We start from the raw sequence: 23340 nt of genomic DNA on the forward strand, positions 1-23340 counted from the left end.
GGTGTGGTTCACCTGCGAAATGTCACTGAAACCCAGAGCAGCTGCACACGATGTTCACTCTCAGTGTCATATTAATTGAAACTGCTCGCAATATTGACAGTATTTGTGCTACTTCATTTTTTTTAAACACCACTCATGTAACAGTGTTTATTCACTATCTCTCGAGGAGCTTTGTTGGATGACAGCTATTATGCACATACACTATTGTGATACTCAGAATCACATCCAAATCTTAATCTTCATACTCTATAATTATGTTCATATTACCAGTCTGCATATGAATGATTTGATCTCTCCTCAGCCAAACCTTTAAGGCATACATGTTACTAATGATTTTTTTTTTTTTTTTTTTTTTTTGAAAAACTGGGTCTCAAAATCCTTTCAGGCATCTTTTCAATCAGCCTAGCATCTGCCAAATGAGAGCCCCTCTCAAAAACCCTCTAGTGAGCATTGTGGGGCTTTGTGATGAGTTTGGCACCGGGTTTGAAAGGAAGAATCGAATCTATAACCTGTGCGGGAGAGCAGGGGGACAGAGACAGTTGACGGAGTGAAATCCTTCACATTGCTGTAATGGGTATAATTACACAAAGAAAAGGGCTGTTAGGTTAAATTACCCGTGATATTCACCATGGGTAATGACAGAAATTCAGAAGGTTAAATGACACCAGGAGCTGAATGACTTTTGACATTAAGGTACTATTGAAAGGGAATTATAACAGAGCCTTCGGGGGCAAATCCAAAACCTACTACATGTTGGACTGTGGAGATTGGTTTGAAAGGACTTTAAAAAGGCCTTTTTTTTTGTGAACACCTGTGTCTTTAGAAACCATTGTGAGACGATGATTTACTCTAAAAAGCACTGGTCGACTAGATTGTTTCCAACAGTGGGAGCTATTTGAAGCTCACTTTGAGTTGTGGTGATGTCTGGAAATTGTCCTGCTGAGTGGTGCACCTATTCATACAAGTAACCACAGTGGGAAAGGAAAAGCTGAATAGATTCGAATAATTAGTTGTTTCCCTCATATTGTCTTTTATTCCCAGTGTTTCTTTCTAAATGGTCTGTGTATGAAATTCCTCAGTTATTTCTTCTGTGAGAACTATATTCTCTCTGATGCAAATGCTGACCTTCGCAGACAGCAAACTGCCCAATTAGTGTATGAGAAGGTGAGGGGGCTGGACCTCATCACCATGCAATTACCTCAAGTCACCCCGCGAGCAGCCGCCCACACAACTAACTGCGAGCATGTAGTGTTTGCCAATAATGTTATAAATGACCATGAAGAAAGAAGAGAGGCGTTATTTATTATGCACTTTTTTTTCCCCACAGCACTCCAAGCTGTTGTGTTTCTCAAGAGTTTCATTTCCTTTTAGACATTTCAAATAAAGCCTTGGCTAAACTTTTTCTCCTCTCAACCTTACTTCGCTGCCAGTCACCCACGTGCTCTATCCGCTGCTGATTGGTTGACAAGACTAGTGTGATGTGCTCTCTGGTGAATCAACAGAAAGCAGAGAGTCATATCATACAGCATAATGCATGTTAAACACTTGATATTTAATGGATATTCTTCATATCTGTGGGAATAAAGCTAATCAGGAAACAAAAACATGTGGCCTTACACGTATATATTGGGAGTACACATTATATGAATTCATACAGGACAATTCAAATACATATTCAAACCATTATGAGCCAAAATGCTGATTAAGACGGAATGATATTCTATTGCAGATAGTATCTCATATTAAAAATTCACAGGTCAGTAATACTGCATGTATTATACAGCCGGTGTAATATTTTCACACTAATAATGGCAGTAATTATAGCATGAATACATAGCTTACTCTTACATTTTTCAGCATATCAATGAGTGTTATGTCAGTGCATTTTAACATATTTTTGGTGTATCCATTTTCCCTTAAGTCGCCTTTTCTGCTGCACCTCCATTTCTTTTAACCATCTGCTAAACTGACTTTCACTTGTGACTCCAGCAACCGGGGCGTGGACTAACCTGTTCACTCACTGGTGACTTATTCCCAGTGTGGGTGGGCGGGCATGATAGAAACATGGTAGCCTACTGTGAATAAAACAGAGTGAGAGTTCATCCAGTGAAGAAAAAGTGAGGTTTTGCATAATGTAACCTGTCTTGTGGCTAGATTAGACAATGGTTTATTGATGCTGCTTTTCCATGCAACAAGTCCCTTCTACCCAAAGAACATTTTTTGCCAGTGCCTTCCAAATCAACCCATATGACTGTTTCAAAAACAAATGACAGTGTTCTGCTACCTCTATGATTCAAGTCTGGTAAAGTCTTTTTCTGGTGATAATAAGAACAATGGATGACAACAATGGATGATGTTTGATTGTTGCTAAATGGTGGTTTAAGGGTGAAACTGATGTTAATAACATATAGCTTTGAATGCTTAAACTCCATTGTAGCTGAAATGTCATAACATGTTATAGAATAAAAAATACAGCAGAAAAAAATGGGTCCAGATATGCAAGGCATGCCAACAATAGCTTTTTTATGTTAAGTTATATAAGGGTTGATTTTATCTTTAAGTGCAGCTCTTGACACAAACTTTGTCATTATTGACTACTTTAGAAGAACAGCCATGTAAAATTATAAGAGCCCCTCAGAAGGTGTCCTCATCTTGTCCGCCATACCACGGTGTAAGTCTGACCAAGCAAGGTCTGGGACTGCAAACTGGTTGATCAGGTTCAAGCTCAAAGGTAGACGACTCTAATGAGCTCAGGGACCCTGTGGGAGACCCTGACCCCTCGTACGCATAGGTCCTCAGGCAGTCAAATGGGGGCACGTAAGGATCCTGATCTGCCTCTGCCAGCCTGTCCATAATAAACTGCTTGAAGACCTCATCCTCTGGACCGATGAGTCGGGACTCTTCTCTGAGGAGGGACATTCGTATGCTGGCCCTGATGTCCTCCCTTCGGAGCCTCCTCTCCCTCCTCCTCGGGTGGGGGCGCAGCGGGACGACGGGCTGACAGAAATCCAGGTCCTCTCCTCCACATCTCGGTTCTCCGTAATACAGCACCTTTTGCGACACCGTCTCAGGCAGCTCCAGCTCCTTCACCTCCACCTCCAGCCCCTCCTGCTGTTTCCGCCTGTGTCTCCTCACCATCAGCATTAGAATTGACAGCACTGCAGACACAACCCAGTAGGAGATCATTGCAGTTAAACACCAGGGCATGAGCTTAGTGAGCAAAAAAGCATCTAGGGTGCCTGATGGAGCATGCACTTAGAATGTACAAGTGCACTGAAAATAATACCAGCCGTATTTGTTTTTCTGCAGCTTGTTGTAGATGAAAAAAATCAAAAGGAGGGAAAATTAGGCAATAAATTATCTTTTTTTAATTTCAGCTCACACATAAAAGAGGAATTCTTTTATTTGCTCCAAGTGGAAGAATGCGAAAATGTGATGCAAAAGTGTTTCTGCTGTCTATTTGCCGCGTATTGTACTCATCCGACAGAATGTTAGCATAGCAGGTATTGTCATTAATCTTTCATGTGATGGGCACAGGGAGGACACAAAGCAGCCGAGGTCATAATAAAGCTCTTCACTATGCAAACCCATCAATGTCCCAGGATGGCATTGCTACTGATGTATTGCAACCAATACACTCATTACCTGACATAACTGCTCTGCAAGCTTTCAGCATTTTAAAAGTGTGTGTTAAAGGCACACTGGTGAGTTTAAAAAAAAAAAAAGGGAGATTCAAATGAAAGGGAAAATTTGTTAATGGAAAATCCTGCAGTTTCACACGTTTATATACTTATATACATATATACTTGCCAAAATGATGTGAGGTGGAACTCTAGCTCAACAGATCTGCTGAAAAAGAGTCACTTTTTTACAACAAAATATCAGTGAGACCAATATTCCTTAAATGATTATACTGACTTTTTGAGAGTTTGATCCTTTGGATATTTAGCTAAATAACAACTAGTTAAATAATCATAGATATCTTGCACTATTCAAAGTTGGCATTGTTTTTTTTTGCTCTCAAGTCTACATCATTTGTGAAATCCTTTTGTGCAAAAACAATCAGTTCTCTATTTCACTTCACTCTACTTGCAAACACAAAACAAGCATTTGCAACAACCTTGTTTAGCCAGACATCTGTCTTGTCAATCTCACTGAGCTCTGAAGAAACTCTTGCCAAAATAATAGCAGAACAAGACCTCTGGTAATCCTGAGATATTCTTTGTGTTTGCTGTTTAAAAATCTGAAGATGCCTAATTTTATGGGCTTGAAGTACATCAACATTCTTCTTTGTCTCTGTCTTTTACATTTGAATTGCTCCATACCTCACAGAGGTCTTGAGGGTCTGTATGATGGAAGTCTGGCTTTCTCAAAATTACATAAAGAGAGATCTTCTCCCCGAAAGAACATTATTATTGATTGATTTTAAGTCAACTCTAACAAGCCTGTCATCTTGCATTTAAATGGACTAATCTTCCAGCTTTAGCAGCTATAAGTTTTCCTCTTCTCATTTTTAAGACAGAGATGATTTTGATGCCAGTAAGATGTCCAAGAGACCAAAATCCAAAAAAAGCCAGTGTGTTTCTTTATTATTATATCGTCACATGATATTCTGGACTAAGATGGGATGGGAATACATGGGAAGACGATGCTTGCTCACCTGTCAGTGTGACCAGGCAGACCAGTAGCCCTAACAAGGTTTGCAGACTGACCCTCATAGACAGAGCGAGGGCCTCCACCCCCCCTGTGGGACAATGGCCTGCAGGATGACAGCTGCATACGCTGATGGTCAAAGTGTTGGTGCTGGAGAGGGCTGGTGAGCCGCTGTCTGTCACCACCACAGGCAGGAGGTACTGGGTCCGATCCTTGCGGGTAAAAGTGCTCCTGCGTGCCATGATGCCGGCTGTGTTGTCTGAGAAGGATGTCAAGAGGAAGAAGTGCATTTTTCAGTATTCTTAAAAAAAACATGAGAGTGTGAGTGCTGATATTTTGGGGGAATCTAAATAAGCTGAACAACTGGATTGTCACACGTAATGTGATTTAAAATACAATCCAAACTCTCTAAAAGGCTCAAATCAAATTTTCAGTGTGTACAGAAGTGCATTTGGAAAACATGTTTCAGTGTTTGCACCTGTAAGACTTTAGTAAGGAACCAAACAGTAACTTTTTTGAATCAAATATGCCTTATGGCATATATAAATGTGTTTTATTAAATGAGTTCCTTCTTGATTCATTATTCCTTTCCTGGTTGCTGACTGGACTGCTGTGCTTGCATGGCTAACCACCCTGAACACTGTACCTTAGTCGACACATTCAAACATCCCTCTGCTGCACACTGTTCGATTTTAACTGCCAATGTTTCATTATACAGTTTGAAATAAGTCGGCTGCCCACTGGCTACAAGACAAATACTCTTTCAATTTGCTTAACCTACCACCACAAGCTACTGGAGGTTGCTGCAAAATTCTTACAGATACTCTTATTCATTAAAGTTCAAGTTCTTGGAATCATAAAAATATCCTTTCCTATTGTGCCCTTTTTTTATGCAGTTATACAGGTTGTAGTGTAGGCGCAGCTTACCATCATTATTCCAGCTACCATGCAGGACTTTAAGAAAGGCTTCATGCATATTTTGCCCTACAGCTCAAAGCCTCTGACAGAAAATGTCAGTAATTTGTGAGATGAAATTTCTTGGTGCAAGATGTGTAATAATACAAATCCTGTTAATGCTGAGGGTCTCAATGCAACTGCTGGGCCTCATACACCACATGCATGAGACAAAGACAGGCCTGCACGCAGTCATAAAGCCTTATAACAAAGAAATGACGCCAAGTTGAACAAAAGGAATCCAAAATGGACTTCAGCTCCCATCAGGCTTTGCTCAAGGTTTGAAGAGTCAAACTCATGGCTCCCACTGAGCGGGACCAGTGGCAGCACCTGAGACAGCACCTGAAACACCTGAGATGGTCTACAAAACTGCACTTCCAGCTGTTTGCACGGCTAACATAAGGAAGTAACTCCCGTGCGTAGATAACTGTGCCTAGGCCAAACGATCTCAACCTCGCTGGAGGAGAAGAGGTTCCTCGCCCACTTACTCTAACCTCTGTGCCCTACTCGTCTTTAAGTGAGTCAACTCCGCCATTTCCTCCGCAACTCCGCTGAGGATTGGCTGCAGTGAAACCCGCTGACAGAGCAAGAAGACGGCCCCAATCAGCATCCGAGGCCGAGGAGCCGAACTGGACCTGAAAGACGGACTGAAACACACCCTATTCACATGAGGAGGACACAAGGTTTAAGTCTGGGCAGAGAGAGGTTACTAAAGTATGTTATTTTCAGCTTTATTGCTGTTGTTATTGTGAAATTAACGGACCGGGTTTGTGTTTGGTTGTGTTTATCGCACTAAACTGATTTGTGTTTGCTGCTCGGACAGCTTTGTGTTAACCTGCCATTGTAGTATGAGACTGTGGGTTGCATTTTATTTGTGAAATTAGACCACGGCTGATGAATAAGGACATTCAAACACCACGTCTCTGTGGAAATAAAAGCGAGCGCCACTTTCTCCTCACAATCGCTGAGATCTTTTGTTCTTTGGTGTTTTTACTCTTTCCTGTCTACTAACCCCACTGGCATGCACACACACACACACGTTTCGACGCTCACACACGCTATTCAGTAGTCAGACACGCGTTGCTAAGCAACAGAGACGCTCCGCTTTGTCCGACACCTTTGTGGTAATCTGAGGCATGTGTTGACTGGCTGGTCGCTAATTAATCACAGCCTCTGTTCAAATCTTGCATGTCAGCCCCATTGACCGGAAGTTTCGCATGATGTAACCCCACATGGTTCACGTCCGCCGTCGTGTTCCTCCTCCTTCCTCTCTCTAATAACCAAATCTGCTCCTAACTGAGTCCCAACACAACCATATCGAGTCATTCAAGGGAGTATTTACTGCCCACTTCTTAGAATAACATAACAGAACTTCTATTCTACTCCAATGTCAGGAAGTCTGTGTCAAAAAACTTTCTAACAGTTGTTCCATCACTCGCTGTCTATCTAGCAGCTCTGAGATTAACCATTTTTTTCTGCTGTTTCGCTTGAAGCTTCTCCAATCAATAGTTTTATATCAACAATGGATCAAATGACTCAGTCTAAAGTGAAAGGAGTCGCTCATTGTGACGGGCCCACATAGAATTATCAATTGACTGCAGTTATCCTTAGCTCTATGGAGCACTTTAGAGCCTTTCAGCTCATTGTTTTGGCTTTACAGACCACATCTTTACTGTTTTGGTTCACTCTCTTCTACAATATTATACACATGAGGCATCTGAGTTCTTCTTTCAGGCAGATAATTCTTCTAAACACGAAAGACATTACAACTTTAAATACAAACAGTATAAAGCATCTTTGGTCTGATATATAGTATACAAATCATGGATAGGACAAGACAGATGGGTAAGTATTTAGGACAGATGGATTATTTGTGTCTTATTATCTATTGAATGTAACCTTGATTATCTCTTATGGTGAAATTTGGATTGATATGTTTCTCAGGGACCATAGAGAAGTAGAAGTGATGTCCCTCCACAGGGTCGTCTGGATCCACAGCACTGAGCAGCTGAATAAGCTGAGAGACACAAAGACACATTACTGAATAAATATGAGCAGCACAAGCAGCCGCACACAGACAACAGATTTCCCAAGAAGTCTACGAAATCATATACAGCCTTCTCAGAAATATGGTACTCAGAATCTCATTTAGCAGCTGACAATGAATGTTGTGCTACACAATAGTCAAATGGTTCCTTCTGAGTCCTTTCATTTTTAAAAAAGATGCATACAAAGACTAATAGAAAGGTGGTGATATAATACAATATGACACAATATGAGAACTTTTACTGTCCACATTTGTTCATTGCCACACTACTGTATAGTAAATCATGAACATCAGTGCATCATTATATACATACTTCTCCCGCTTGTGTCCCCTCACAGATATATGGCTGGTAATCTCTTGCAAGCCTTGGCACATTGTCGTTTATGTCCAGCACTTTGATGAACACCACCACAGAGGAGGATAAATGGTTCTGCTCTGCAGTAGTGAAGATAGACATTTGCTGGAGTCCACCGGGTGCATGTATCATAAATGCTTTGTAAAAGCTCTGTCAAAATAATACTTAAGACTGATAAATGTTTGTTCTTCTTGGATCACGAATGTGGCACCAAAAAAATGGGAATTGATGTTTTACTGCTTTCTCCAAAAACAAGAAAACAGACTGAACATCAAAAAAACAGTATAAAGGCAAATCTCTCTATTGAATATTTGTCATCAGTGTACTGCTGTGAATATTCTGGACAGATTTCTCAACTGAGTAAGCCATAAATTGGTCACATGAACAAGATGTTCCTTACTTGTTTCCTTGGCTGCAACAGTCACATTGTGCCAGTTTGCAGTCTCTCGGTCCAAAGCTTTAGCAACAGTTATAGTTCCATTGTTTGGGTCTATTTTGAAAGCTTTTGTGGTATCACTCCTTTTGTCAATTGAATATCTGGAAGAAAAATCACAGAGACACATATTTAGCAGGCAAGGTTGTTTTTTTGGGCAAACAAAACATTGCAATGCAACAGGGAGATTAATTAGACAAATTGCTCAATTTTTAAATCTGTTGACAGATATCCAACAAAGAGAGCACACACACAAGCTAGTGTGACTCAGTGACAACAACACTGTGAAAACAAAGCACCTAACGCACAAGGCATAGACATATTTTGTGTAGTTTCAGGTTTTTCTTTTTTGTTTTTTGTTTTTATCTGACCATGGACTTTTTCTATTTTTCAAAAGTGAGGGAATATCATTTAAAAACAGAGTGAGTCAGAGAAAGTTGTAGAAGCAGAGAAACTTTGTTCAGTTGAAAAATAGTCTTGTCCACACAGTTTTACAGGTGGTGCAGCTCCAGCGACACAAAGCTGTGTCTTGTTTTCTGATACTGAGTGACAAGTGTGGGACTGTGATTTTATTTCATGTAAAAAACAAAATATGAAAAAGCCTGCAAATAATTAACTTAAAAAAATTCATCAGCAAGAGACCAAGCAAGCATAATTGTTGTAATATTTGCCGTATTGCATAGGTCTTTCACACCACTATACCTTTAACACTTATTAAAACACTATGGTGAATTAGGGTTACCGAGAAGGAAAACACACCAACTAATGAATCATTTCTGCAAGCCACTTTGCGGATAATAACATGGAAAACAAAGCCAATCTGCACAAAGCAAACTTAATCATATTTACTAGAACTGTGGAAACCCCCAAAATGTCAGCCTGAATTTATTAATCAATGAGACACTGTCACCAAAGGGACAGTAATAGACGCTAGACTGGGGATGATATGCAGCACCTGCCACTCTTAAGCTGTGCTGAGATGGACTACAGGCACCAGTAGTGCTGCTGTCTCCTCTGCAACGTGCCCCACTTGCAAATGACATCAAATCTCAATTCCATATGCCACCTTGTATGGTGCTTTATTACATTCCCACGTCCTAGCCACGTCGCTTTGTGATAATACCACGGCAATAGATAGAAAAGCCTGTGAGGTATAAAAAAAAAAAAAAAAAAAATCGTCATGATTTATTCAGCAGGGCTCATTTCCTACTAGAGTAATATGAGATAAATATGACCATGTACAGGGTATCCAGAGATCAAGGGTAAAAATGGATGCACCGAGCCAGTAACACTATTTGAAATGGAATGATTTTTCACCCTGTGGAGGAAGCTGTCTAGGGCAGGCTGTCTAGGGATGTTCCGCCCCCACCAGCTTGGGTATCTACCTCGTCATTATCATACTGGCAGCTGGGTGGCAGATGCCATTCTTCCCGGTGAGTGTTTAGAAGGTTCACTTTACCTGATGGGATTGTTGACTGTGTCAGTGTCTCTGGCACTAACACTGCCAACTGTAGTTCCCACAGCTGCATTTTCAGGAACTTTCCATTCATAGACCGGAGTGAGGAAGACAGGTGGCTCGTCCACGTCCTCCACAACAATCTTCAACGTTGTCCTGTCCCTGAACTCCTCCAGAGGCAGGAAATGAGTGTCCACATGTTCATTGACTGCCTCTGCAGCCATCACAAAACGCCTCTTATTTTCATAGTCCAAAGGCTGTAAAGGGAAGAAATTCATCATTCATTTTAATACCACGGCAGTTATAAACGGAAAACAACTTATTCATCATCATTACGCAACCAGTAAGAGTAACAGTTTTTCAAATATGCTTTGCCAACTTAAGACAATGATTATTCCGGTGAGAGGTGGACACGACTCAGACTGGATGTTAAAATTGTTTTGTCTGTGTCAATAAGCTACCAGCTGTGAGTATAGATTTAAAAAATGCTGTGTTTTCAATTACCATGATGATGCTAGCAATAAGAAAACAGCATGCAAACCAGCTGCACTCAATAAAGTCAGGTTTGTTTGTTGTTGTTTTTTAAATTTTATTATCACACCATCTAAATTGAAATCTCCTGTGCTAAAGAAGAAGGATATTGTATCGGGGAAAAAATAAAGTATGAAGCAGAAAAAAAAAAGATTATAACTGAAAGTTAAAGGGAAACTTCTGTATTTTCAACCTATTTCCCCATCATTTTGGATTTAAGTGACAAATGGGGACAAAAATGTTTGAAATTGGTCCAGTATTGAGCAAGAGCGCTTCAGTCGGCAGCCGCGAAACAGGCTGCAGTGTAATCCTTTGGGGCTATTGCGTACATCCACTAAAAGTGCTTGTTTTTGCCACTGACAGGCTCAGATTATTATTATTAAAAGTAAACACAGAAACTAGCCGCCTGTATCAATGAGTGCTTTAAACATACACTGCCTGAATTACGTTTTCTCTCAACATAATGAGAAAATGTTGTTAAATTATTTAGCAAGTACACGAGTAAATATCCACCAAAATATCTGATCTTGCAGTACAATATCTGCTAATACTACTACAACATCATTAAACTTTTTATGTTTATTTTGGCACTGAAAGCAAATGTAGAGCTTGAGTCCTTCAAAATTAAAAAAAATAAAAAGTTGCCTGTGAACATAATCCAGGCAATGATTACATTTGTCAGTGTGATGTAAGTGGGAGAACAATTCAGTCGTATTTGAACGTAATTTCTAGGAGACAACGTTGGGAATCTCTTTGGACTCTTATTGTATGGTTTTGTCATGTTTATACTTTAAATTTACTTATTTTATTTCTTTCTAAAATTGGTTTTCTAACTTTTTTTAAAATCTAATTTAAAAGAACCTCTATTCTCTATGGATGGCAATAAATTTAGACAACAAACTCACAATTTTATTGCGCAGTGACACTTCTTTCTCTGTGCATATGACAGTAAAGCTTTGAATCTTTAATCTAATGTGATGTACAATGCATTGTAGAAATCACCTTGGCCAGTAGAATCACTCCCTCCTGCGTTACTGGATCTGTTTGAATGATAAAAGTGGAGCTTTCCTCCAGGTCCTCCAGACTGTAAGTCATTCTAGCATTGATGCCAATGTCGCTGTCTTCTGCCATAATCCTGCCTACTGTGGTGCCCACGGCTACATTCTCAGGGACAGCGAAGGTGTACAAATCTGAAAAGAACACGAATGTTTTACACACCTCCATGTTGGCACCATTAGCTTAAGAGGTTGAACAGTGGAATAGGATATCAAAAGGACCATAAAATCTGTACTTTTTTGCAGCAAGTAATGATAACTCATGTTTGGAGAAAAAACAACAAATAAAAAAAAAGTTTTCCTCACTGAAACATCGCCCACAGAACTTGACAGTAAGTTGTTAATAGCTAGTCAAGAGAGTGTGTAAAGTGATAAGAAGGGAGAACATTGTGGTGGAAGGTCAATTTGTGTGAGTCACAGATAAGTTGTGGCAACTCCACATAATCCCAGCCTAACTCTAATAAGAAGATGAGAAAATGTGATTGTGTCTTTGAGCGACTCTATTTGGATGGCTGCCACAACTAGGAGGAACTCAACAGGCAACCAGCTGCTCCTGAAAAAAAAATCTTTGCTGATAATAATTTGCAATTATGTGACAAAACAGAGGGCACAGTTCAAAGTGAAGTGCGGGCCGTACAATATTTATAAGGCATTTTCACTGAACATAGAATCCATGGGATACAGTAGCACTAGCAATGAATGTGAATGTGACATTAATAGTTAAAAGTATCATCCTTGCCGTCTCATTTCTACAGAATTGATTTCTTCCCAGGGCATTCATTTAGTGAGGTTTATCGCCGAGAAGGCTAGGTTTGTTTCCAAAGGTCATGACAAATGTCCTCTCATGTGTGAATGATTAAATTCATCCAGTGGGCGACACATGTACACGTGCACACGCAGATGAACCCAACATCCCCACCTCCTTCCCTGTCTCTTACCCTCCTCCCTCCCCTCTTCTCTCATTCTTCGACTGTCTCCTTTTAATTTTGGCTGCCAGCTGAATAACATGATGCGTACAGCGAATGCAGCGCTGGCAGCACAAACCACCCACCGGAACTGGAGAAGTGTGATCAAATAAATACCTCTTAGGTATAATATCAAACATGTCCTCACAGCCTGCAATGCTTTGCAGTCTTTCATTGATTTCATTGAGCATATGTGGCCTGGTGTTTGCATCACTGTGAGTCATAGAAGTGACTCACGGTGCTGGAATGTGGGTCCATTGTCGTTGACATCAGTCAGGCTAACAGTGACTGTGGTGGAGGAGGAATAACCGCCACTGAGGCCCAGCATATCCTTCACCTGTACCACCACCAGGTACTCCTCTTTGGCCTCACGGTCCATGTTTGGCCAAGATGTTACAATAATACCTGCGAGTGGAGGAGATAGACAGAGAGGAGAGTTGGGTTCACTAAAGCAGCATGTATGGATGGTTTTCTTTGCTTTTTCAAACCAGACAACTTGCCTCAATTAGTCTATAAGAGAGCCGTGCAGTAAAAGTGCACCACAATAAACTTCAAGTCTGCAGATTTAATCAGTACACAAAGAAATATTAAGAGGGCTTTCAGATGACTTAAGGCTTCCTCTGTCAGGCCAGAGTGGATGAAATAGTAAACAGATGAACAATTTGAATCAAGAGAATTGAATAGACATGCAAATTCATGTGCTATATTTACATGAGAAGTGATTATTTCAATTACTGATTCGTCTAATCTTGTGTTTCGATTACATCGGCTTCTCAGCGGCCATTCGCTAATCACAGTATCTAGACAGCTAGCTATCACTGTTGTATTGTGAGCACATTCGCTTTGTGCTGAGCATACAGTATCTAGTTATTGTGACTACTAAATTAGCAAGCTGACCAGGTAAAAATGCCAAAAAGAAGCTATATTTTTTAAAAATAAGGCTGGTGTTATATATATATTGTCAACAAATTCCATGAAAAGACCAAAACCAACAAGCCATTAGTCTGTCCCTCAGTACTTTCCTGTTTGTGGCACTAAGCCCCAAGCCCCTTCATATACTAAAGAAAAATCTTTTAAAATGGATCACAGCTATATCATTTCATTTAAGTAACAGCTGGGGACTGTAGTTTTCAGCAGACGTTATTCACACAGGAGTAAACAGTGCATTTGTTGGGGACTATTTTCTTTGACTAAAGTAGCTATGTTCATTGTAATGTAGAATGTGTCACCCAGTCCAATGATGTGGCTCATTGATATGTTGTTCATAGTTTTTAGACAACAATGGAGGTCTATGCCGTAGAGGATTTGGCTACACAGACAATGCTTTTTAGTCGGATCACTCACTTTGCTGTTGGTTTAATCTTTCCATGGAATTTGTTGACAATAAGAAAAATGTAGTATATTGTTGGCCACATTCTTTCAGAAGCCGTGGGCGAAACTGCAACATGAAGTAGTCTAAAGTCAACTGCTGGCAACTCCTCTATGGGGGCAGCCTAAAAAGTCAGAATTGCCCTATTAGATATTGCATTAACTTGCTTTTAAACATTTTTCCGACGTCAATAATGCCCTCCCCCAACTTCTCACAGTTAAGGTCAACAATGTGTGTGGGAAGTGCTAGAACTGACCTCTGTATTACAAGAGAAATGCAGTGTAAATTTACATGCATTTGGCCTCTGTTTTACCAATTTTCTGTCAAGGGGTATAAACACTAACATTTCTAACCACTGGTCTGAAAAAGTTGCTTTATTTGTCAATAGTTGCTTTAAAAGATAAACTTGCCAGGGGAATTTAAACAATCTCTGAAGTTATAAATGGTGTCTGAGTTGTCAAAAGTGACTGGGACTAAAGGGAAAATGCCCTAAAACAATATAATTTCCTGTCTCAACAACCTGAAATTGGAAAGAAAAAAAATGCGGTTGCTAAGAGATTTCTCTCCACAGATAACGAATAAAGGATAGTATGAAGTGAAAGACTCCGTGGCTGACGGCTACTTGTACCCGTCTTTGGCTCCACAGAGAAGTAGGGCTCCCCCTGCAGGATGGAATAGATGAGCTTGGCATTGTTTCCAAACATGGGATCATCAGCATCTGTGGCTGTCACCTGGGCCACTGTGGTCCCTGTGGGGGGGAACGGATCACACAGTCAGAGTTAGCTCAGGCAGCAGTTCCAGTCGACGGGGAAATAAAGTGATTATGCCATAGTCCCGCAGGGTCTGTCTGTCTGGCTCAGGGGGGAAGCGGTGGAAATGGAAAAAGAGAGGGGGTGAGGTTGAGGTAGAGTTAGAGGAGGGATGTTGACAAAGGGCCGAGGACTGGGGAGGTGGGGGTGGGGAGCAGCGTTGGCCTTTCACAACTCAGTAAGGCTGTGCAGGTGTGCGTGACAACCTCTCCAGCCCTGTGGCGACATTCCTCTCACTATCCACCTGCCCCTCGTTTTCTCTCCTTCGCACTCTGATTCGGTTTCACCTCTCTATCTTTCACACTTACTACCGTTTTCTCTGCTTGCCGTATCCTTCTCCTCACCTTGCTCTCTATCTTTCTCTCCCTCAGTCCTTTTGTCTCTCTTGTTCATTCTTTTTTTTTTTCTTCCAGGAAGCGCCTTTCTCTTTCACAGGCAGGGATTTACCGCAACATTTCTTATTCTCAGTCATCTGCACTCCAACCTTCCCCTCTCACTTTCTCTTTCAGAGTCAAATACATTATGATTTATTACAAGAGCAATATTATACTGCAAAAGCAGATTACATATAAATTGAAATGGTAATGTTTGTGGTATGAAAGGGCATTGGTTGTAATAACATTATTTAAGAAATTTATCCATAAAGGCATCCAAGCTATGATACAGAATCCAATACTTTTTAACTTCCTGGATGGCGACAGATGACAGACATTCATATAACCTTTTGTTCACTATCTTCATGCAATATTCAAGTTAAGAAATTTTATTTGAAAATATATCCTTGGAAACAATAAATTACTTTTGTTTGTGCACAAAAACGGTCATGATTTGCAAGACTAAGAGTATGCAGCTAGCTAATTTATGCTAGTTGCTCTGTGAGGCTGTAGGGCTGTACCAGGCACAGCGGTGCTCTAAAAGCTAATGTCAACATGCTAACATGTTCACAATGACAATGTGTCAATGCAGGTGATATTTACCATGTTAACCATCTTAGCTTATCATACTAACCTGCTAACATTTGCTAATTAGCACTACGTATTTAGTCATAAAATAATGCACTGGACAAATTGCAGTTTTGACCTGAAGACAGCGCTAGAGGAAAAGTAAGAGATTCACTAAAGTAATATAGGATTCATCCACTGGGGACCATTATTTCCTGTATGAAATGTGATGGCAATTCATCCAGTAGTTGTTGTGTCAGTTTGGACCAAAGTGGTGGACCAACCGACACTGTTATCTGCTGCTAGCATGGCTAAAAAAAATTCAACAGCAACATTTATCATCAAAATGAGTGTTAATGATTTTCTTGGTCATCCACAGACCTCACTGCAGTTTTTATAAGTTTTTATAAGAACTAATTCTTCAGTACAAAGTGGCTCCAATGAAATCTCTAGGTCTGTGGTAGATTTTGGGAAAAAGGTTGCTGTTGAAATTTTTATTCCATTCTATTGTATTGGGGTGAAGGCAGAAATCTCAAAATCCAAAAGAGAGATTTCAAAACCTTAGTAGATAACAAATTACCAAGCAACTGAGCCTTTAAACTTCATTTTGCGTGCCTGTATTCTGAACTCTTATTGCTAACCGTGCCCTCTCCCCTCATCTTTTTCAAACATACCGGTTGGACACATCTCCGGGATGCTGGACACATACGGCTCATTCTGGAACTGGGGGACGTTGTCGTTGATGTCCTGCACCTTGATGATGAACTCTGACTGGGGCTCTTCTGGTTCGTTGGACCTCCTGTTGATGGCCTGTGCTTGAAGGACATAGAAGGCCTTTTCCTCACGGTCAAGCTTCTTCAATGTCCGGATTTCACCAGAATACTCATCTATCTCAAACACATCTCCGGCGCCTTCTCCTGATAATATGTACTTGATGGAAAACTCGCCTCGGTCAGAATCAGATCTGAGCTGCAAAAAGAGGGGGTAAAGTAGATGAAAGTTTGATTTTTTTTAAGCCAGTTGTTTCACGGGTAACTAGAAAACATGCTTTTTCAAAGGGAAGTACTGTATCAAGGACATGGAGGACATTCAGTCTGAAGCAATACCTGGCCAATAACACGAGGAGTGGGATCTTCCTCGGGGACAAACAGCTGTTTCCAGATCCAGCCTCTCTTCAGGCGACGGTGCAGATGAGTGGGCCCCTGGGCCAATTGTTGAGTTTCCAGACCCTGAGTACCTCTCATATCGCTCAGCACCCCGCCAGGAATCATAGAAAAGACTGTCACCATGGCCAAAACACTCGGCGTGCTCATTTTTACTGTCCATCCTTGCATTTCCTCTGCACACATGGTTAGTGGACAGAGGATAGGATAGAGATGTCACTGGTCCAGTGCTACCAATTCTTCATTCGACAGTACAGTAATTCATGATCCCGGCAGTGCTGTATCCCATCTTGTTATTATGTGGTTTGTATGCATGCTCATATCTCTGAAATAAAAGTTAACAAGTAAATTAATGGCTGCAGTGAGAAATTTCTAGCAGTGCACACAAACTGTAAAACAAGGAAACTGAAATGTTTTAATGCACTATAAAAATTAGCTGTTTAATTACAAATAATAATAAATACATGTATGCTTAGTGGTTTCTTTTTTTGTTAATTACAAAGGCACATTCACACATTTTAAAAGGGTGTCATATCCGAGTGAATTTTAATTGTATGAAAGGGGAAATCTAACTTGAAGAGCTGACATGCTGTAGATTCAAAAAAAACAATCGTTCCACATAACCCCACCTTGCAGTTGCATGGTGGGGTTATGTAGAATGATTGTAGCATAGCTGAACTAATTTGAAAACACAGAAATCACGATTCGTAACATCAATCTGTAACATCGAACACTACAAAATAAATACATAGTTGAAATAGTTAGCTAAAAGTAATTGATAGATGTTAATTGTTAGATAAAAATAAGGGATAAATGGTTTAAATAGATAACTGAATTAATGTATAGGCTTAAGCAGTTGAAATGTTTAGCTAAAATACTGGATAAGTAGTTGACTACAGTAATTGTAATGGATAAATGGTTGAAATAGATAGTTATGGACAAACAGTTGACGTGTCCAGCTTTAGCTACTCTGAGAAGTACAGTACAAATGCAAACTCGACCAAACCACCCAACAATATTCACTTTTATATGCCAGTGAATAGGTACTTGAAGTGGATGTGGGGGTACACTGTACGTTTGAAAAAAAAAAAAAAAAAAAAGTTGAGAAACACTGTTTTATATGCACTCTATGATGATATGATTCCTTCTTATCTATCTGAAGAGTTATGTCAAATCCATTGCACAACAACAACTCAGATGTATAACAAATTCAAGCAAGAGAGCCAGAGCAGAATTGTGTTGTACAAGAAAAAGCCAAACCCTTTGTCTGAGCACTCCTTTTTCTTTTCCTTTTTTGTTATTTCACATCCTGCAGTCCTGCATGGGCGGCTGAAAACAGCCCTCTGTTTTGAAATTCAGACAAGGCCTTGTATTGTGTTTCATTGGGGGAGCAGGGCCTGAACATCATTCCTTAAGCATGACACTGCACTCTGCAGCTGACTAATGAAGACTTCTAATTAGATCAATGTCTCCCCAGACATGGAAAACAAGACACACATGCCTCTGACAAACTATGAGTAGAATCAATGCACTGATTACAATGTGCACCAAGATCAGGGTCAAGAGTGTAAGGACATTGAAAGTCAGATGAGACAGGAAATTAGTTAGGACCACACAAATACAATATCTTGTAATGACAACCTTGCTGAAGTTAGCAGACATCAGTTTCCTTAATCGGTAAACTGTGACTTCTTTTTCCAGCACTCAACAATAACCATCTACTGTCAACTTTGCAGAAACATGTCACTGTCAAGGAGACCAATATCTCATATCCCTTCTTTGTCATATTTGCCATCAACAGTAATAATTGGTGTTGAGGACTGTTTTGACTAGGTAATCTATCCTTTTCACTTAATAAATTAGCTATTTCCCTGAACACACCTATGCTGACAAGAGTAAAAAAAAACTGTACTACTGTATATTCTTATTTCTGAATTAAAAATATGTTTACATTATTTCACAACCGTGGATATCTTTTAGCTTTCCTATCACTTTTTAGACTGTTGTCTTATAAAGTCGATTACTTTGAAAAGCACACAAATTATTTGTCTAGACATAAAACCCTCAACCCGATTGTACTGCTCTCCAGTCAAGCAGCAAACCATACATCAGCACTCATAGCAGCCATAATTCTGAACATTTTTAATAGAGCTTTTTGACACTGTAATATCAGCACATAACATATACAGCCCCACAATGTGGTCGCTTTAATCCAAAGTGGTGCACAGGAACACAAGTGGATGATTTTTAGCATGGGTGGTCCCGGGGGAAATTTAAAATATAGAGTACATAGTGGGGAGTTGTTTCAGCAGTTAGAGTAGTTGCAGTATTAATGCGTTAACAGCCCATAATGGTCATGTTTAATCTTGTAAAAGTAAATTAGCTGTCAAGATCCATTTGTAATGAGCTGGTAAAATCAATTACTGATGCAGACTTTCATTTCTGAAATTCAATTTCGATACAGAATGTGGATGAGAGTGTGCGTTTGTGCTTATGTATGTCTTTACAGACCGTATTCATATCTCCAAGCATTGTGGAGTGACATTCCAATTAGTGGCCAGTGAATCGTGAGCTGTTATGGTCTTTCATAGGGCTGCCAAGCACGCGCCCAAACTGAACGCCTTCAGCCAAAACTAGACAACAGCCCTCAATGATGTTACTCTGAGCAACTGCTTGGCTGCCAACATGCCAAGAAGTCTGCTTAAAAAAATCTTTCTAGGGGTATCAGCCTTTACTGATGTGGCCGGAATAGTGCACAGGTCAACAAATGTTTAGGAGCCAATTTAACTAAATGGACCTTTCAAGAAATAAGTGATGAAATTCTGGGAAAATAGTGGGTATGAGAAAAACTCCTGGCTCTGGGTCTGTAATTATCAAAGGTGTTTGGGATCAAGTAAAACACGTCCATGTGTGACAGCCATCCTGATAGTGCTTGATAATAACAGTGAACCTGCCAAAGTCTGACTTTAAAAAAAAAAAATCCAGTATAGTGATTGATAGGCTACATGTGAGCCTTTCATACCATCAGTTATCACTTACAGCTGTATAAGTAGAGAGAAAAATCTAGAGAAAGTAAAGTATATATATATACTGTGTAAAAAAAAAACACCATTGAACGCTATGGTCAATTTTCTCCTTTCAAAAGAAATTGTCATTTCTACATGACATGCAGTACATGCAGAGTACCCTGTGGTTGACAGCCATTCATTACCTCTATTGGGCCTTCCTCCCATTTCCAGCAGACCTCCTGTAGCCTGTATATACAGTACGCTTCTCTACCACATGACAGGATGACAATGAGCGGCAGTCTCACAATGTTAAGCACTAGATGCACTGAGACCGTCACATTATTTTCCTGTGTGGGGATGTGTTCTAGCTAATAAAAAGCTGCTCTGTTGTAGAAATGGTTCTAGGATGCTAATAAAATGTGTGTAATGTGCCAACGCAAATGGTGAAACGCAACAATGAAGAAAAAGCAGCTTCTTCTTGACATTGTGGATGACACATCAATATGATTATACACTGCCAACGCCAACTGCTATGTAATGCTAACTTAATATGAGCATTAATTATGTTTTTCTTTCACAAGTCTTCTGACTTGGTCTTATGTATGCTCATTGAAAATAGAAAAGGAAAAGTATAAATGTGTAAAGCTGAAAACATTACAGTGGGTCTAAATATAGAATTAGACCTCTCATTTAACTATTTGCAATTTTGAAGAGAAATCCATCTGTGAAGCCTCACTTCTTTAAGATCACCCTTGCAAGACAAAATGTCCTTAATTGGTCATTTGGGAGCCTATCATGGGACTTGTTTACTGTTCAGCTCTGTAAAACAATAACACTGACATGTAGTTTACGTTTCCTAAATCAGGACCCCAAATGAGTCCAGAGACTGAGATAAAGCAACAGGGGAATGTCAAACCATCATGTACTTGTTAGTAAGTAATTTGTCTGCTTTTATCATGTGCTCAAGTGGAAATCGTTACTGTTAAGCAAAGTGTCATAAATTTATCAGCGATAGCACTAAATCCTGTTGTTTTCCTTACTTTTTCATAAGCGAAAAATAATCAACTGAAGTTATTATAAAAGAAAAAAGAGACAGAGAGAAAGAGAATTATCTATGAAAATGTAATGAAAAGAAGTTTGTGACACAAATCGCACCTTCAGGTTTCAGCAATGGACAACATTTGGAGTTTATTTATGATGTCTATGTCTTTATGGCTGTCATTTCAGTTTGGAATTACAAATACATTGCATTGTTTAACCAAGGTTTTCTCCTCATGCACTGAGGACGTTTTGCAGTTGCAGATGAGATATTTACGCATCACTGTGTATTGTCCTTGAATGAGTGGACCAAAATAATGGTCATACAAATTACTTTATACTGAAAACATGTCTGAAAGTCCCAACCTAAAGAAAGGCCACGAAAACAATAACATATTTCATTACGCTACATTTGAATAATCTCTAAATAAAAACATTTCCCAAGGTGGAACGCACTGAAAGCGTGTGTTTTGTTGCTGCATACTATAGGCCAGCACACAGAAGCCAACAACTTAATGCGAGATGGAGAAAAAAAAGCATGTTTATTTCAATGAAATAATCATTTTGAGATTATTAACAGAGGTCTCAAATGGTCAGCTAAAAAAAAAACCTCTACATCACTTTGTTTGACACTTAATTAAACCCCCTTTAATGTTATTTCTTTAGCAATTTAAAACATGATAATTTCAGAGAGCACAACACTGCTAATACCAGCAGCCATCTAACAAGATACAGGAAATTTACGGATTTCTTGCTCCAACATATACAAAGAACCCCTGGACTCATGTAAACAAATGACGACTCAGCTTTTCTGATGCTCTGTTGAGTCCCCTTTCATGTTGAAAACATCTTTGTATTTATCTATACATCCTTCCCTGGATAATATATATAAAATTGCATCCAATTATCTTCTGACAAAAAAAATAGTCTCTTATAGGATGCATAGCGTCCACCACCACACCCACCTGTTTGTGTGATTGCTGCTGTCCCCCCAAGCCACTTGTCACCAACCGCCGTCAAGAGAGATCATCACGGGGTGTAAGGAAACACAATCTGCTTAACTAAATACCCTGGTACTGGAAAGCAATTCAGTCACCACAATGGTAGAAGCAAATGCGTGTGGTTCTCACAATGCGTAATCCCCTCCGTTGACGACCTCCCCCTTTTCTTCGTCTTCTCTCCCCTTTTTCTGTCCTTCTCAAACTTCCCGGGAAAGAACAAACACAGGCTCTATTGTCTGGGACTCACATCTGAACACTGCAGAACACTCGGGGCCTTCATCGTCATGCAAATAGTCACAGCCCAGACTTACAAATGGATTTCTATCTGTTCACCCTCTCTAATTTTTTTCTCTCCATTTTTGCGAACAATCCGATGCTTATTAGAGTCGAGCTGGAGCAGAGAGGGATGGTAATTCACCCACTGTGAGACCACTATTTCTGCTAGTGATAGGAAGGATACAGTCTGTTTTTTGACATTCAAATTGAGGGGGCACGCTGTTCCTGCATGTTATGGTCACATTTAAAACTTGACCTGTCATGACACTGAGTTGCAAAATCACTCGAAATATTGTTTGTCTTCTACATTCTCCCAGTTGTTTACGTGAACTGGTAATTGTGGTCACTCTAATTACCACCAGTTAAAAGTTTGTCGCTTTTGAGTCACGTTTGATTTGACGACCAAATAACCTTTTGGATGAAATATCCAAAGAGCATTCATTACATGTGTCTCGTAAACATCATCTCGACATGCTAAGCTTGAGGGCTAATTATATACCTAAATAATGCTAATAGATGCAATCATTAGAAGTTATAAAAGGGGTGAGCTAGTATTGTTGGGTGTAAATGTCTCCAAAATGCCTTCCCTCAGAACCGGTGACAGGGTGGAATTTGTTATTTCGGAAGTTGAGATTAGTTCTCCCTGTGAACTCCATGGCTCCCATTCTGATTCCATATCAAACAGAGAAATGTCAGGACCTGCTCTGTGACATTTAAAACCCCCATTGTAGACCTTGTCTAATTGAGCCTCCCTCATTATAATGATGGAGTGTGGACCGACCACTGCAAAAGAACATCAGAGATGAAAGCTATGGTTTAGTGCCAGCAAGAATTATTTACATTCCCGCTCTCTTTTTCTCTCCGAACACAGCGGTGAATCCGACTATCTCTCAGTCTCCGGTGACATTTCAGGGCTGTCAAATAATAGGCACAGAGTAATGGTCAGCATATTTGCAACAAGATAAAGGTGAGTCTGGTCAAATCAGCATTCACCGGGATGTCATGTTGTATAAATAATGTAACCTGTAATGGTGATATACTGCTTGCTTAAATCCTGTATTATTCACTATCAGTGAAGACATCATTCTCTTCACAGGAGGCACAAAGGGAAGATGATGTGGCTCTGACATTAAACAGATGATTTTATACAGTTGGACAGTGTTGTTCCTTTACATTTCCACTGTCCTGTTTCTGTACTGATTGTTTTTGAATATCTCTTTGAAAAACAAGTTATTTTCTAATCAAACACCACACCGACGCCGATATAAAGTTCATAAGTTCAGTTC

The 23340-nt window shown here is 39.9% G+C and overlaps 1 protein-coding gene across 1 annotated transcript; it reads right to left on the reverse strand.

Annotated features, from left to right (window-relative positions):
* Positions 1-368: 368 nt before the first annotated feature.
* On the reverse strand, positions 369-21960 carry cdh19 (cadherin 19, type 2). The gene is made up of 12 exons (XM_067577970.1): positions 21743-21960; positions 16675-17056; positions 16243-16537; positions 14447-14566; positions 12687-12854; positions 11432-11619; positions 9902-10155; positions 8410-8546; positions 7968-8089; positions 7507-7624; positions 4661-4912; positions 369-3158 (listed from the first exon to the last, which is right to left on the reverse strand). The coding sequence occupies exons 2-12, from the start codon at positions 16915-16917 to the stop codon at positions 2635-2637; spliced, it is 2421 nt and encodes an 806-aa protein (XP_067434071.1). The 5' UTR covers positions 16918-17056; positions 21743-21960; the 3' UTR covers positions 369-2634.
* Between the last annotated feature and the right edge of the window lie 1380 nt (positions 21961-23340).

This window comes from Thunnus thynnus, chromosome 21 (genome assembly GCF_963924715.1).
Source record: "Thunnus thynnus chromosome 21, fThuThy2.1, whole genome shotgun sequence".
NCBI classification, from domain to species: Eukaryota; Metazoa; Chordata; class Actinopteri; order Scombriformes; family Scombridae; genus Thunnus; species Thunnus thynnus.